Raw genomic sequence first — 17231 nt, forward strand, 5'->3', positions numbered from 1 at the left:
AATGTCAGAGGCAGTGTGCACGGAGTGTTTGTTAGCATGTAAGAGACTGGCTTGGCTAAAGGAACACATAAGGAGGAGGGCAGTGAGTTCTAAGGCTGGGAAGGAGCTAGGAACAGAGGGGAGGGGAGACGCTTTGTTGTGGGAAAGATGTCTTCTTCTCAGGCACAACTTCTAAGAGTACTTGAACTTCTCTGGGGGCTGATTGCAAATGGATTCAACCTCATTTGCATGTTTTTGCAATGTGATACATCGTGCAAACAGCATAAAATCAGAAAGAAACTCTAATGTCCAGAGGGTATATTTCCGGTATCTACTTTTAAAATGAACTAAATCTTTTCCAGGAAAATCTTAAACGGCTAAGAGATAGCATCACCCGAAGACAGAGAGAGAAGCAAAAATCAGGAAAGCAGGCAGGTATGTAGCTCCTTGGGGGTGCCGCACTGTGGGATACTGCTGTGATCTGTTGTTCCTGACCCTCCTTTCTGCTGCGGCCTGAGTGGGCAGAGAGCTTGCCCAGTGCCTGTCACCCTGTTTACAGATCTGGGTCCCCCAGATCTGTGAGGTTCTTGGGGACAATGACTTTGTCTTGTTTATTCTGCATACCTAGTACCTGGCACAGAAGACTTGTTAGCAAATGAATGAATGGACTGACCTCGGCATCCCTTCATCCTCTCACTCAAAGAGGATGATCAAACTTTCTCCCCAAGCATCTGACTCTCCCCTTAGCATTTAGGAAGACATGTTTTTTGTTTTGTTTTTGTTTTTGCTTTTGTTTGTTAGTTTTCAAGATAGAGAGGGAGAAAGGGGGGGAAGAGAGGCAGAGAGAGAGAGAGAGAGAGAAAGAGACAGAGACAGAGAGAATCCTAAGTAGGCTCCACATTCCATGCTGAGCCTGACACGGGGCTTGATCCCACGACCCTGGGATCATGATCTGAGCAGAAATCAAGAGTTGGATGCTCAAACGACTGAGCCACCCAGGTGCCCCAGGAAGACATGTTTTTTGAGCAGAGAAAGGAGAAAATCTCATTCACATAGTATCTGTTTTTCACTGAAGCAGGGAACTGTGTCATTGGTGTCTATACCATACAATGATTCAGAAGCCAGGACTCCAGGTATAGCAGGGCTCCTGCCATGTGTAGTGGCAGTCCAATAGCAAGGCCATGCATTGCAGTGTTTACACTGAGGACCAGGCTTCTCGGCACCACTACCCTTGAGCGTTGATAGGCATTTGCCTACGTTGCATATTCCCACCGAAAGCCTCTGGCATGGTGGGTCTCTGTGATTTATTTTGGCCAGGGTTTATTAAGTGGAGCTGACAATAAAAGGCTTTCAGAGGCTCTGCAATCTTGAGTAGAGCCCCATTAAATAAAGGACTAAGCTTGTGCATGACGTCCATAGTCTGTCTCCAGCTGCCACCAAGAGCCTGACTTCTCATGACCTTGGTCAAGCTGGTAACACCCCAGTCTTTAAAAAGGACATCTTCCTGCCATAGGCCCCTTGCTCATGCCTGTTCTTTCTCACCTGCATGAAAACTACAGGACTGCAAGACCCAGCCCATCAGCCCCTGCTCAGTGAGGCCTTCTTGGACCACTCAAGACCATTGTACCCCTTCCTCATTTGAGCATTTATAGAACCACTATCCCTCCCGTTCATCTGGCACTTCTCTTTTGCTGCCTCTGATTGCTATGACTTCATTCCTTTATTCAAACCATCAGCAATTCCCCGAGGTTCTGCCTCCAAAATGCATCTTTTAGATCTGATCATTTCTGACCATCTCCCATGCCACAGCTGCAGGCAAGCCAACATCATCTTTTCCTGGATGAATGCAAGAGCCTCTTCCATTGTCTCCCTGTGTCCAGTCTTACTTCTCTACAGTTAATCCTCCAAAGTGCAGCCAATCACCTTTTAAAAATAAGAAATCAGATGGTGTCAGTCACTTGCTCAAAACCCTCAGGGGCTCTTGTCCTACCCAGAGTAAAATCACACTCCTCCCTGTGTTCTGAGAGTCCCTACATGGTCTCACCTCTGACCTCTGAGCTCACCTTTACTTTCCCCCTCAACCCCGAGCTCTAGTACCAAAGGACTCGCTTTTGTTGCTCTAACAAATCAAGAGCAGCCCTCCCCAGGGCCTTGGCACTTGTCCCCCCTCCACTTTTCACACATCTTTACTGACTTGTCCTTTCATCCTTCAGAGTTTGGCTGTAAATTCTCCTCCTCAGAGAGGCCTTCTCTGCGTTCTCTCCAGAGTAGCTTTGCTTACCTTCTTTTCACATCACACACACTGGAATTATCTTATGTTTCTGTTCCATATTTTCTGACCCATCCTCCCACTGCCTCCTATTACAAGCTCCATGGGGGCAAAAGTTTGTATGTTTTGTGCTCTGCTGAATCCCCCGCATGTAAGACAGTACATTGATTGGGCTCAAGAAATCTCCGTTGGAATGGTCGATTTCAGGAAAATTTTTGGTAACATTATTCATTCACTCTACAAAAACTTAATTGAGCACCAGGCTCTTTGCCAGATACAGAGACCCATAAGGCCTGATCTTCACCATCTAGTAGCTTATGAATTAGTCTTTTATTTGTGTAGGTCTGATTTTCCCAGCTAGAGCCTGCCCTACAATCTCTAGCACAGTGTTTTGCATATGGTACTAGCTTAGTGAATATTAATGATTTTGACTGTTTGGGAAAAGAGGCATAAAGAGGTGATAACCATGGCAGAAGGGCAGGTATCTGCTTGGGTGACTAGATTTTAAATGTATGCTTTCACTACCTAAGCTCACACTTGTCTGCCCTCCTGGCTGAAGGGAGGGGAAAGGAGAGAAGGCAAAAAATCTGGTTCAAGATCTGCATGGTCATCTTAGGGTCAGACAATAGGTTCTAGGTGGTAAAAGGGATGAGGTGCTTTTTAAAACTAGAGCACATGAACCCAAAGATAGAAGCCTTGATTAAATGAAACATTTCACGCTTTTACACATAGGCAGCCTCAAAAAAGTTGTGATTTGGTGGTACATGAGGTGTTTGAAGGCCAGGGTGTCGCTGTGTTGGAGTCATGAGTGCTGGGCAGCTGGGCTCCAGAATTGAACTCACTGGGTGTCATGACAACTTTACCATCCAATCAATGGAGATATTGAAGCAAGACATACACATGTTGAGGAGTAAAGGGGTACAGGCATTGGCCCTGAGGCCGTCAGGGTTGGGGTCAAGTTCCTAGCCACTGCTCACCCCTAACTAGCTGGGAACCACAGACAAGATAAGTCACCCAACTGAGCCTCAGTCCTCATCTGCAAAGTGACACAAATAAAAGTGCCTACCCTATTAGGGTTGCTGTGAGGATTGAACCAGTTAAGTTCTGGCTAGGACCTAGCACAGTGCCTGGCACATGGAAGCACTTTAAAAACCACCCATACAGCAGCTGGTGACCTCTCGGGTAGGACCACCCAGGGTGCATGTGCTGGGCTGGGACTTGCCATCCAGGATCCAGAGCTGAAATCCTGGGTTTAGAAATATTTTCCAAAGTTCACCCAAAGCTAATCAGACTCTGGACAAGTGATACCCACCAGTGTTTATGCTCTGCACTGGCGTGGTCAATGTCTACATTTTTTCAAAGGAGCATGGTTAAATGCCCTTCCTACCCTTACCCTCTACTCTTCAAGAAGCAGGCCCTCTGACTAGGAATTTTATGGGGGGGAATGTTAAGTACTTTTCCTTTTTTTTTTTTTTTTTTTTTTACTTTTGAGAGAGAGAGACAGAGAGAGAGAGAGAGAATGAGTGGGGAGGAGCAGAGAGAGGGAGAGAGAGAGAATCCCAAGCAGGCTCTGCACTGCAGGGCTCAAACTCATGAACCACAAGATCATATCGTGAACTGAAATGAAGAGTCAGCCACTTAACTGACTGAGCCACCCAGGCACCCCAGTGTTTTTACTTTTTACATTAGGAGCTTTAATGTCATAACTATCAAAAGATTAAATTATATATAATCTGACATGAAACAAGAATGCCTGGGGACCACCATAGAGAGAAAGTTCTACTCATCAGCCCCAGGACATTTTTCCTAATGTTTATTTATTTATTTTTTGAGAGAGAGAGAGAGAGCGAGCACGAGTTGGGGAGGGGCAGAGAGAGAGGGAGCCAGAGAATCCCAAGCAGGTTCTGCCCTGTCAGCACAGAGCCTGATGCGGGGCTTGAACTTATGAGCTCTAAGATCATGACCTGATCCAAAATCAAGAGTCAGATGCTTAACTGACTGAGCCACCCAGACACACCCATTTTTGTTTTTTATTGTGGTAAAATACACATGACATAAAATTTATCATTGGACCTGAATGTACAACTGAGTGGCATTAAATACATCCACAATATCATGCAACCATTACCACAATCCATTTCTAGAATTTTTTTCTTTCCCAACAAAGATTTGAGAGCAAGTAGCTGATGTGGGACATGATCCCAGGGACACAGTGGGAGTGGGGAAGTGAGAGAGGGAAGGAAAAGTGGCCAGCAAAGTACAGTTACCACTGTAGAGATGGAACTTTATGTCCCTGGAGACTCTGGAGGTCAGTAGAGAACACTATGGAAGAGTGATCCCTCCTGAGGGGCCAGAGAGCTGACCATTTCTTCCCCAGCTCCCATGTCTGGGTGAGGCCTGTTGGGGGAGGGGTGCTTGTAAACCAGTTACCAGAGAAAGCCTCAGGTAGTCTAGGAGTGGGGCCCTGTGGTACAAAGTGAGGCCCAAGGGCATCAGAGCATCTTCCGAAGAGTGGGCAACTTTATGGTTGACTAAATATAGCATATTATTTAACTCCATAAAACTCGATTGTATATTTAATGACGTACTAACCTGTAATTACCCATTTCACACTGAGTAGCCTCAGTGCTGCTGTATGTGTGCTTGTGGGAGTAGAGGTTTGGCACTTGGGGAGGGTGGGTAGGGGAAAGCAGGGGAGGTAGATTCAGATTGGGACAGTGTTTAGGGCAACCTACTCTTTGACCATCGCAGCTCCTTTAAAAAAAAAATCTGTTTTCCACATTGAGCTTCTGTTTTCAACAGAGGAAAGAACTCTGCTTCCAAAAAAAGGAAAAGAAAAGAAAAGAAAAGAAAAGAAAAGAAAAGAAAAAGAAAAAGCATTTGGAACCCATTGATACAGAGTAACATCAATCTGTAGGAAAATTAGGGTTGACAAATGGCATCTCTGTTTAAAGGACCTTTTCTAGGAATGAAGCCCATTCTAAACATAAGGGCTGACTCTATTTATTTAGAAATCTCACTTGCCTTAGAAAAGAGAAATGATGATTATTTTGCTTTAATTTGGGTTACAACACCAAGGGTAATTAAAAAGTAAGATTCTGGGGCGCCTGGGTGGCGCAGTCGGTTAAGCGTCCAACTTCAGCTAGGTCACGATCTCGCGGTCCGTGAGTTCGAGCCCCGCGTCAGGCTCTGGGCTGATGGCTCAGAGCCTGGAGCCTGTTTCCGATTCTGTGTCTCCCTCTCTCTCTGCCCCTCCTCCGTTCATGCTCTGTCTCTCTCTGTCCCAAAAATAAAAATAAACGCTGAAAAAAAAAATTTAAAAAGTAAGATTCTGTTCATAATAACTCACTGGTCTTTCTTCAGCTTCGGGAAGTTGTTTTGTTCTTGCTGGGGTGGTTCAGAACATTGATAGTGTAGGAAGTCAGAGGAGCTGGTGTAGCCCGTGACTTGTAGAACACCCTAACAGAAGGCAGTCAATATTTGTGTTCTGGGTGTGTCTGGGGCTAGTCTGGGGCAGGACAGAGAGGAGCAGGCAGGGTGCCAGGAAACCTGGGTCCCAATCCCCGCTTCGTCACTGAATCACTTTGTGATCCAAGACTTTAACCACTCTATGCCTCAGTTTCCTCATCCATGGTTTTACCTGACTAATCAACTTCATGGAGAAGGAAGGAAGTTCAAAGGAGGTATAATGACCCATGTGGACATGCTTTGGGAAAAGTACTGTGCGATCTAATGATGATTAGTATTCCCAGCATTGTTCCTTTCTTCCAAGAATATCAGGATTTTGTAGACTCACTCTACTTAATTTTTTGAACTTTTGACTCCCAATTTTTTTTTCCTGTGTATTTTATTTTCCTTCCTTATAGAACCAGTTGAGGGTAGAAAATTGACTCACTGAAGTGAGTTAAGCAGACAGGAACCTCCCTTTAAAAGAGTGTTGTTTAAAAAAAAAAAAAACTAGGTCAAAGCTGAGGGGGAAAACAAAAACATTACACCTGTTTGGGCTCTGAGACCAACTGTGGGCCCACGCCCACATGCAGGTACGGCTGGTCTCTGCCCAAGTAGTTGCGGGCTCGGGTAGCTGCTTGCACTGCTCAGTTGTCACTAGGAGAGCCCAGGGTGTGAGAAAGTTGTGTGCTACACAGGGACCCAGAAAGGTGGTTTAATACTAGGACCAAACACTGCCCTTGGAGCCAGTCTCTAGTGTGAGGCACTTGTGGCATCTAGTAAACCACAGTCCAACTTTTTTTTTTTTTTTAAGCTTATTTATTTTGAGAGAGAGAGAAAGTGAGCAAGCCAGCGAGGGGCAGAGGGAGAGGGAGAGAAAATCCCAAGCAGGCTCCATGCTGTCAGAACAGAGCCTGATGCAGGGCTCGAATCCATGAACCGTGAGACCATGACCTGAGCTGAAACCAAGAGTCAGATGCTTAGCCAACTGAGCCACCCAGTCCAACTTTAACATCTTCTGTGTGCTTACCATACACTCGTTCTACCCTGCCCTTGAACTTCTTTCCTCCTGTTGTGGTTTACCCATTCGCCCTTCTCAGCGGACTCTGGCTTTGGCAAGCAGTCACCTCTGGTCCTGGACTCCCTGAACTTCTCGCCACACCCACCCCATAGAAGAGGAGAGTCAGAGGAGGAAGTGGTGCTGTTAAGATGAGAGCACGTGGCCCAACAGTACACGGAACTTCCACCTCTTCCAGAGGCCCTGCCCCTGGGCTTGGGAATGTTCCAGGCATCAAGGGAGCCCTGTGTCAGGAGCTCACCTGGTGTTTGCACTTCCCTGGGGAGAAAGTGGGTATGGACACCCACAGATATTTTGTTCTACTTGTCAGCAGGGGTTGTTTTCTGCTCAGGAACCCTGGGGATGGAAATCTAGGGAGGACTAAAGACCCAACTACTGGGCAGGGCTAAGTCAGGAAAGAGACCAGTTTAATGCTGCACAGGGCAAAGGCATCATTTCTTAAGTCTGTGGTGTCCAAAAACACTGATCAGCCTTGCAAGTCACAAAATCTTTCATGGGGCTGATGGACCTCCTTTCATTACCAGTCTGGGTCGCTTCTGTCAGTTACAGACCATGCACCCAGCATCCATCATTTGTTGAGGGATTCAGGGGCAATATGAGTAGTGGTTAAGAGCCTGGACTCTGGAGCCTGGGTTCAAATCCCAGCTGTCTCACTTGCCAGCTGTGTGCCGGGGGCATGCTACTTCATTTCTCTGTAATAGTTTCTGTTGGGAATGAAGATAATAGTATTTATTCCATGGGTGTTGGGAAGCTTGTGGAACCCCACTTGGTGCACAGGATAACCAGTTATTAGGATCAACAGCACTCGCGAGTCTGCCGTGTGAAAGGGAAGTAATGCAGAGAGGTTGACTGGCTGACTCAAGTCGCAGAGCAGGGGAGTGGCAGAGCCCCAGACCTTTCCCTGATCTCAGGCTGTCTGCCTGACGTGGAGCATTTGTGCCTCTGTCCCTCTCGTCTGTCACCCACCGATGGCTACACAGGAGTCTGTGGAGTTTCAGTGCTGAGTTGAGCAGAGCCCCCTCCCTGCTCCTACCCATCTCTCTTCCCCTCCCCTTCCCTCCACTCCCTGCCAGGTTCAGGCCAGGGTTGCAGGTGGAGTGGGAGCAGCCTGAGCAGTTTGGTGGGCTGTAGTCTGGTGCCTTGAAGATTTTCCCTCTTTCTTCTGATTCTAGACTTGGAGATCACGGTCCCAATTCGGCACTCACAGCACCTGCCAGGGAAAGTGGAGTTTGGAGTCTATGAGAGTGGCCCTAGGAAAAGCGTCTTCCCCCCAAGGACAGAGCTACGGCGAGGAGACTGGAAAACAGACAGTACCTCCAGCACCGCAAGTGAGCAAGGGGTAGGGGGTGTGTGTGTGGGGCGGTGTCTTCACATCTGCACTCCAGCTGGGGCCTTGGAGCTTTGAGAACAGTCTCTGTTGTGAGCCCAGCAGATCCCAGCTGGAGCCTGATTTGGGTCTGGAGGTGTAAGACATGGGGAACATTTAGCCTGTGAAGTTTGCCTTTTCTTAGAGGGCCAAAGATCCTTTAATATCCCCTGAAGCCAGATTGCATACTACCTTATTACACTGTTCCTTTTACAAATAGAAAAACCTAGTAATAACACTAGTTAACATTTATTGATCGTTTACTGTATGCTAAGCCTCTTCTATAGATTCTCAGATTTAATTCTCACAGTAACTCTATGGGATAGGCACTACGACCTGTATTTACTGAGAAGGAAACTGGAGTCTTAGTGCCTTGCCCTAGGTAAGATAGCTAATAAGTCGTGGTGTCAGGATTTGAGCTCAGGCAGTCTGGATCCAGGGCCCAGACTATTCTTTCTGCTTCCTCAACCGTGGTAAGGGGAAGGAAAGAACATGAAGTCAGAAACATTAGAAAACGATGGACTCAAATTTGAGAATTCCAACTTTATAGATGAGTTGAGGATCTAGTTAGGAAATGTGGAAGACATTTTGGCTTGAGAGCTTGATAGAGTCTGATTGCAACAGACAGTACCCGCTGAGGTACACGCAGGAGGTGGGGGGCTTTGTTTCCGTATCCAGGGCGGTGTTAGCTGACTTCGGATACACCGGCTTCACAAGCAGAATAGATGGAGTTTCTTTTCTTTCATACATTTTAGTGTTATCAAAACAGCTAGGAGAGCCATGAAAGAGTAGGAGACTTGGCTGAATTTTAGGACTCGTGTCTCCTTAAATGTCAGGCAGAGAGCCCCCAGGAAGGTCATCTAAACCCAGGAGTTAATCTTTTCTGCATCACAAACCCGTTTGAGAATCTGATGTGTGCTCTGGATGTGCTTCCCAGAAAAATGCACGTGTATGTGTACATACATAGACATACAATTTTTCCCGTCCATGGACATAGGTCAACAACCCTGCACTAGTCTCCCTTTTGACTTTATAGATGGGGTATTTATGATCCAGAGAAGGAAAGGGTTTTATGCAAGGTCACCTGGCCAGTGAAGGAAAGGTGGGAGTAGGCCCTGCTCTTCTCTCGGTTCAACATTCCTGCCACCACTACGTGTTGAAACAGACCCAAAGCCTGTCTCACGACCGACCACAGGGTGAGTCTAGACAGGGCAGAGGAGAAAACTTATCTTAAATAATGGGGGTGGTAATGTGTATTCAAAACCCTCTTGAGGCATTTTAGAGAATTCTGACAAGTTCAAAAATGGGAGAGATTTTCCCAGTGATCACAGGTGGCTGAGGAAACATGAGGCAGGTGGCAGTCTCTCAGATGTGTCGCGGAGGAGAGAAGTGGTATAGATCGTTTCAGGGTGAGGGCAGTGCATTCCGGTGTGGAGAGGAGGGGAAATGTAGCAAGACAAATGCAAAGCATTTATTTCGGGTTCAGATTAATTTCAGTGATTTTACCTGTGTGTTTTACCTTGAGGTGAAAACGGAAAACAGAATGGAAAGCATAAGCCCGATACGGGGCTTGAACACACGGATGCGAGATCATGACCCGAGTCAAAGTTGGACACTTAGCTGACTGAGCCACCCAGGCGCCCCTTTGTAATTGTGTTTTTAAAGCATGTAACGTGTGATAAGCTCTCAGTAAATGGTAGCTATACAGAAAAATAAATAAATAATAAATAAATAAATAAATAAATAGGTAATAAAAAGGTGAACCATTTCATTTTATGCTGAAAGAAAAAAACTAAACTCTAATAAAATGGTGTAAGATGGTAGCATTTTCAAGATCCCATATTCACAGCTTATGTATTGCTTCTACCATTAAAATTAAGGTATGTGCCAGAGTTCTGCATTTTATTTTAGCCTGAGAGAATCCACAGCCCAGCTAATTTTGTTCGCACCCTTCAGGCAGCGCGAGTAACCGATCCAGCACTCGGAGCCTCCTCAGTGTGAGCAGCGGGATGGAGGGGGACAATGAGGTGAGAGCTGGGGACTCCACTCCCATATGGCTTGTCCTACGGGTCATTTCATTGCAGGAAATAGAAATCCAAGTGAAAGAAGCCGGACACACAGGTCACATATTACAGGATTCCATTTATGTGAACTATCCGGAATAGGTAGAATCAGAGAGACAGAACACACATTGGTGGATACCAGGGGCTGGGAGGAGAGGCAAATGGGGAGTATGGTGTTTCCTTTTGGGGTGATGGAAATGTTTTGGGACTAGCTGGAGGCGGTAGTTGTGCAACAGTGTGCATGAGCTAAATGCCACTGAATTGTTCACTTAAAAAAATTTTTTTTAAGTTTATTTACTTCTTCGGAGAGAGACAGAGACAGCGTGAGCATGGGAGGAGCAGAGAGAGAGGAAGAAGAGAGAGAATCCCAAGCAGGCTCCACACCCTCAGCACAGAGCCTGACATGGGACTTGAACCCACGAAACCGTGAGATCATGACCTGAGCCGAAACCAAGTCAGACGCTTAACTGACTGAATCACCCAGGCGCCCCAAATCGTTCACTTTAAAATGGCTAACTTTATTTTATATGAATTTCTCCTCAATAAAAAGAGGAAGGAAGGAAGGAAAGAAGGAAGGGAGGGAAGGAGGGAGAAAGGGAGGGAGAGAGAAATAGAAATTCGCTCTGACTAGTTAAGCCATAAAGGGCACGTGTGAGAAGGAGCTGGATGAATACCAGGGAATCCAGGGGTAGAAATCCCATCTTGGGGCCAGGATCAGGAGCAGTGAGAAATGCCGGAGCCAAGGCCAGTGCTCCATGTTTCCCCAGGGCCATATGCTCTCGTCTCTTTTCCCCTGTGTGGACCTGCTTTCTTGTCTCACTGTACCCTGACCTGTTCTGCTCCTGTGCATGTATAGTGGCGAATAGTCCCTTGAGAGCCAAAAGGCCTCTCAGGAGGGGATGAGCTGCTGCCTTAGACTGAAGCCCAATTTTGGTCAGGGTGTCTACCCCAATCCAGTGGCTGGGATGAGCAGGAGGTGTCACTTGGGTCACTGCCAACCTGGGAGACCCTGAGATAGGGCCCTTGAGGTGGGCCAGCCCTCCAGTGCACAGCTTATATTCATTACCCCATGACTGAGGGCCACTCAAGGCTCTGCTCTCCCGAAAAGGGACTTTGGTTTAAAAACAAAATTTCTCCGGCTCTACCTGGTTAGAGCATGCTTCTCAAACTTTAAGATGCATAAGAACCTTAAGATCCCAGGCACCTGGGTGGCTCAGTCAGTTAAGTGTCTGACTCTTGGTTTCAGCTCAGATCTTGATCTCATGGTCCTAAGCTCAAGCCCCATGTTGGGCTCCATGCTGCGCGTAAAGCCTACTTAAAAAAAATATTAATAATTACCTAGGATCTTGTTAACATGCAGGTTCTGATCAAGTGGGTCTGAGGAGGAGCTTGAGATCCAGCAGGTCTCACAAGCTCTCAGGCGATGCTAATTTGATGGTCCACAGAGGACGCTCTGAGTAACAAGGACCATTAATGAGAATTTGGGCCCCGTTGTCTCCTCAGTGACTCTAGGAATCGATAGAAAGCTGCCCTGGTGTTGTTGGTTCCATTCTTTTTCTTTTTTTTTAAGTTTATTTATTTTGGTGTGGGGAGGGGCAGAGAGAGAAGAATGAGAATCCCAAGCAGGTTCCACATGGTGAGCAGAGCCCGACATGGAGCTCGGTCTCCCAGTCGCGAGGCCATGACTGAGCTGGAATCAGGAGTCCTACCCTGAGCCATGCAGGCACCTCACTGGCTTCATTCCGTTTGTGAATAACCTTCAGCAAAGCCTGGGAGACTTTGGGCTCATCGTGTCCAACTATGGTGGTTGCTTAAAGAAACGTTTACCTTTCTTTATCATCTTTTTTCCTGTAGGATAATGAAGTCCCCGAGGTTACCAGAAGCCGCAGCCCATGCCCCCCACAAGTGGACGGAACACCCACTGTGCCCCTTGAGAGGCCCCCCAGGGTACCTCCAAGAGCTGCCTCACAGAGGTAAGGTTGATGCTGACAAGAAATGTGTCTCTCCTTCTCTGAGTTCCCGTGGGAGGACAGTAGGATTTGGGGGCACCTAAGATGGCCTAAGAATGCGTGCAGAGCTAACTGAAATGCCTAGTTTTGATGTGTTTTAATGTGGACTCTTTGCTAACTGATGCTCTATTCGAGGGCAAATACTTTAAGTAGCAATTGCAGTATTTCATCAATGAAGTACATTGGTAAACATCAACTTTTTTAGTAATTGTCATGTTTGGTTAGAATTCAGCTCCCTAATAGTAATTCCCTTGGCTGTTTTGTGGGGACAGTGCCTTTTGGGGGCCAGGAGATAAGAAAGACTGGGGGATGAAAATAAAGGTGGGAGACATGGCTCTAGCGCCACACTCTCTGGGAGCAGTGAACTTGGATGAATTATTTCACTTTCACGTAACTCCATTTCTTCATCTGTAAAATGGGGATAAGAGTAGAATGTCCTCACAGAGTTGTAAGAGTGGAGTTTTGGTCCATAGTAAGAGCTCGACAGAATGAGTGATTTTTCTTGTTCGGGACAAGACTGAGCAGATGGAGATTTGGAGATGGGCATCAGGCAAAGGAGTTTAGAGTGTTTGCTGGGCTCTGATGTCTGTCTTTGTTTATAATGGTACTCAGGCCTCTGGTAGGAACTTTTTCAAGGTCTCATGGACAGAAAAAGTAGTCAAAGCTCACTTGTCTGCTCATGCAGAAAGGGGCCTGGGGAATGAAAGCCTAGGCCTGTTTTAGGCGTTTAATTCTTTGATGTCTAAAGTATAATGTGGGGGGAAAATGATTAAAAGGTAGAAGCTTTTTTTTCAACCAGGGTTGGTTTTTTTTGTTGTTTCATATTGAAACTTTTAACTCAAATGAATCTCATCAGTGCAATTTGTTGAGAAAGTGCAACAAGGAGCCCTTTCTTCTGATTTTCTGGAAAGAGAAGCTGTCTCTGAGCTAGGCATCTTTCCATTTCTCCCTTCGCTGCTTACCACTCTTGCGTGTGCTCCCAGTAACATTCACATACTGACACTTGTTACACAGACCTCCTGTGATCGCAAACATTCACTGGCATGTTTCCTTGGTATAGACCAGAGGTCACATAGTAGGATACCAATCCTGGGGGGACCTGTAGCGATAATCGAGTCCAGTTGCCTGAATTGGCATAATGTTCTCTTGCTTCAAAATCATATAGTTGGTGACTGGGGAGGGGTGTTTACGGAGAATGATTATGGTAATAAATGCTAAACTGTACTGAGCGCTTACTATATACTGGATAGTATGTTAAACACAGTGAATGCAGGATCTCACTTAACTCCATCCACAACTCTAAGAGTTAGATATTTAGGATTATCCCATTATTCCAAGCACTGGGGCTTGGACTGGATTGAGACTTACCCTGTGTGGCAACCCTGGTTGTGCCTGACTCGAGGCGTCCAGTGTCTTAGTCATTTTGTGACACCTGTGCAAGAAAGTCGAGGTATCAGTAGGAGGAGATCCAAGACCTAAGGCCTGCTAATCCTGAAGATTGAGGAGTTTGGGGGCAGTTAACTAATTGCATCAAGATGAAAGGGTTGTCAAGCTTGAAAACTATAGCTGCAAGACTCTGTGGGATTTTGTTAATGGGAGAGAAAAAGAGAACAGCCAGGGAAATGGGTTCCAGAAATTAAAGGATAGAAATTGGGCTGCATTTAAATGTGTCAACAGAGATGGCAAATGAATTCTGGGGGGAGTCTGGAAGCGTGTTGTGATAAAAATGGGAGCAAACAGGAGGAAAACACTTTTTACTAAAGAAATGGTATTTGCAAGGAAATCTGTAATTGATAGAGCATGGCATTTGGGTGCCTTTTTTGTGTGAAGAAAGATTTGCAAATATGTGATTGTTTTGTAAGTATGTATGCAATTTGCATAATAAAACGAGGAGATGTTTGAGCAAATAATAAAGCAGGCCTCTCTGTCTCCTGAATGGCTTCCGTGCTCCACCCACTGACGGACAGGAGGGGAGGCGAACCTTGAGGGTCTCCTCTCTACTTCCAGATCTGGGAATCAGCAACTGTTCTTTGCCCATGTCTCCTGAGCCCCCCTCCCAAACAGCACTAGGGCTACAATGCCTGTCACCCCCTCCCAGTCCTGGTCCCTTCCTCTACTCACTCCACATGCCCGTCCTCAGAGCTTGAGCTGGCAGTGAGGACTCCCGAGTCTCCACTTGCACCTGGGCCTTCTGTTTCCTAATCTCTGCTGGGGGCCCTCGACCCAGATGCCCCACGGATGTCTCAAACAGCCTGTGCAGAACTGAATTCATCCCATCTGCCATTCTCTGTCCCAAACTGCCTTCCTCTGGTGAGTTCCCAGCCTGAGATAAGGGCACCGTTCTCTCACTTCCCAGAGCACCAAACCCAGGCGTCATCCTCCAACCCTCCCCCCCTGACAGCTCCCACAGAGTGTGTCTCCAGACTCTGTCCATTCTGCTGCCCTTTAAGCTCTCGGATCCACCCCCTCTCCGTCTGCCAGGGCCTACATTCATCCTTGTAGACCCACACTCACCTCCCTCCTCCACGCTGCCGCCACATTGCACTTTAGATCAGAAATTGCTGATGATGTCACTTCCTGGTGTAAAAGCCTTCCCACTGAATGCTGTGTTTTTTTAGCACGCTGTGGCCCTGTCTAGCCTCAAGTCCCACCCTCTCCTGTATTCACTGATGCACCACCCCTTAAGGATTCCCAGTGGGCTGTGCCATTTGGAACTGTGTCTTTGCTCAATCTGCTCCTGTTGCCTGGAATGCCTGTCTCCCTCCTCCCTTCCAATCTCTTCTTAGAAATTTCCTACACATCCTTTAGGATTCGGTCTAGTCATCATCACCTCTTCTATGAAGCCTTCCCTGATGTTCCTATGTTCCTATGATGAAACTTCTTGTGGCTCCCCAAATATGTCTATTATAATTCATTCCATGTCATGGCCCCTCTTTACATATCTGTTTCCTCAAGTGGAACTTAAGCCCCAAAAGAATAGAGACCATTTTTGATTAAAAAGTTTTTTTCTGGGGCGCCTGGGTGGCGCAGTCGGTTAAGTGTCCGACTTCAGCCAGGTCACGATCTCGCGGTCCGTGAGTTCGAGCCCCGCGTCGGGCTCTGGGCTGATGGCTCAGAGCCTGGAGCCTGTTTCTGATTCTGTGTCTCCCTCTCTCTCTGCCCCTCCCCCGTTCATGCTCTGCCTCTCTCTGTCCCAAAAATAAATAAATGTTGAAAAAAAAAATTAAAAAAAAAAAATAAAAAGTTTTTTTCTACTGTCTCCAGTGCTTAGTATAATAGCCGTAACAGAGTAAGAACTTAATAAATATTTATCACGTAAGTGAGTTAACGGATGGATGGAGAGATTGGTACTGCTTGTGTTAGACTCCCCATCTCTTAAACAGTTAGCCATCAGTCATCTTCCACAGTGCAGGTAGCTCATAGATTAGTGGAAAGAAGTTTCACTCTCCCACCTTTAAGTTCCCAATGTATTTCAAAGTCAGGGAAAGGAAATGATGACAAGAACAGGAGAAGATGCATTATATCTTTGTATGGCATTTTCCTTGCAGGGCATTAGTCCTTATAGAGTGGGCAGCTGACAATGTCACGTTCCTCACAAGTAAGGTCCTGCCAATTGATAACAACAAAACAAAACAAAAAACAACAACAACAAAAAAACACACCCCAAATCTTACTGAGCCTTTGCTGCTTTGTTTTTAAACATATTTTGCCATTTACAAATGATTTGTCAATCACTAGCAATATGTGCACTCCCCTTTAAGGCATAGCCAAGGTCCTGTGTAATCAGAACATACTTCTAGAGGCCTCTTGCAGTGCCAGAAGTTGATCCTGTACATGCAGACTTGTAAAGAGGTCTGTGAAGTCCCTGGGAGGGGCTGGAGTGGTCAGGGAGTAAGGGTACTTGGGACTGAGGCTATTTACTAATAGGGAAGTTTAAAAATATTTTCAACAATGTTGTGATCATACAAAAGCATAATAACAAATCTACTTATTTTAGTATTTATTTTTTTATTTTTGAGAGAGAGAGAGAGAGAGAGAGAGAGCATGTGCGAGTGAGGGAGGGGCAGAGAGAGAGAGGGAGAGAGAGAATCCCAAGCAGGCTCCACATTGTCAGCAGAGCCAACGCAGGGCTCAATCTCATAACCGTGAGATCATGACCTGAGTTGAAATCAAGAGTTGTATGTTTAAACAACTGAGCCACACAGGGGCTCCATAGTCCTACTTTAAAAGAACATTAATCAATATCAAGGTTACTGGTTTCTTTTTTTTTAAATGTTTTTATTTATTTTTGACAGAGAGAAAGAGAGAGTCAGAGCACGAGTTGGGGAGGGGCAGAGAGAGAGGGAGACAGAATCTGAAGCAGGTTCCAGGCTCTGAGCTGTCAGCACAGAGCCCAATGTGGGGCTAGAACTCATGAACCATGAGATCATGACCTGAGCTGAAGTCCGATGCTTTACCGACTGAGCCACCCAGGCGCCCCAAGGTTGCTGGTTTCTTGAACAAAACTCATCAGCAGCAAGACCTTACCTTCAGCAGGGAGGAGAAAGCAGCCAGTTCTTAGGTATCTCTGGGCACTCATGTCTCCCAACTCCAGCTTCTCAGATTCCTGGAGAGGCTGTCTCCCCACAGACCACACCTTGAATCTGATTTAATACTCTTTATTTTCATGATTCTGATATGTCTATAATCACAAATCCATTTCCCTGAGATGGGACTTCCAATCCTTGGTTGGGATTATTCATCAGAATGAACTACAGAAATTGTTTGCTTGCAGACCCACCCCAAATGCAGAATGGGGCAGCAGAGAGAGGAAGAGGGTCCAAGAGGGAATCATGACTGTCTTTGTGGTGGATGGTAAATCGTAAGGCTCATGGGGCATACATGGGAAAAATCTTTATTCATAATAAAGCTAAAATTATTAGCTGTACTTCTTGAGTACTTCTTTACTTCTAGAGTAAAGGCCAGAAACAGTGCTACCCACTTACCAATTGTCATTTCCAAGCAACACACAACACTCCAG

At 46.2% G+C, this 17231-nt stretch overlaps 1 protein-coding gene across 1 annotated transcript in view; it reads left to right on the forward strand.

The window, feature by feature from the left end:
• Positions 1 to 17231, forward strand: part of PIK3AP1 (phosphoinositide-3-kinase adaptor protein 1) — a 119869-nt gene that overhangs the window by 97218 nt on the left and 5420 nt on the right. The window contains exons 13-16 of the mRNA XM_030335585.1: positions 342 to 414; positions 7946 to 8101; positions 10096 to 10166; positions 12057 to 12175. Of these exons, the coding sequence (XP_030191445.1) occupies positions 342 to 414; positions 7946 to 8101; positions 10096 to 10166; positions 12057 to 12175 (419 nt within the window). The remainder of the gene's footprint in view (positions 1 to 341; positions 415 to 7945; positions 8102 to 10095; positions 10167 to 12056; positions 12176 to 17231) is intronic.

The sequence above is a fragment of the Lynx canadensis genome, chromosome D2 (assembly GCF_007474595.2).
Source record: "Lynx canadensis isolate LIC74 chromosome D2, mLynCan4.pri.v2, whole genome shotgun sequence".
NCBI classification, from domain to species: Eukaryota; Metazoa; Chordata; class Mammalia; order Carnivora; family Felidae; genus Lynx; species Lynx canadensis.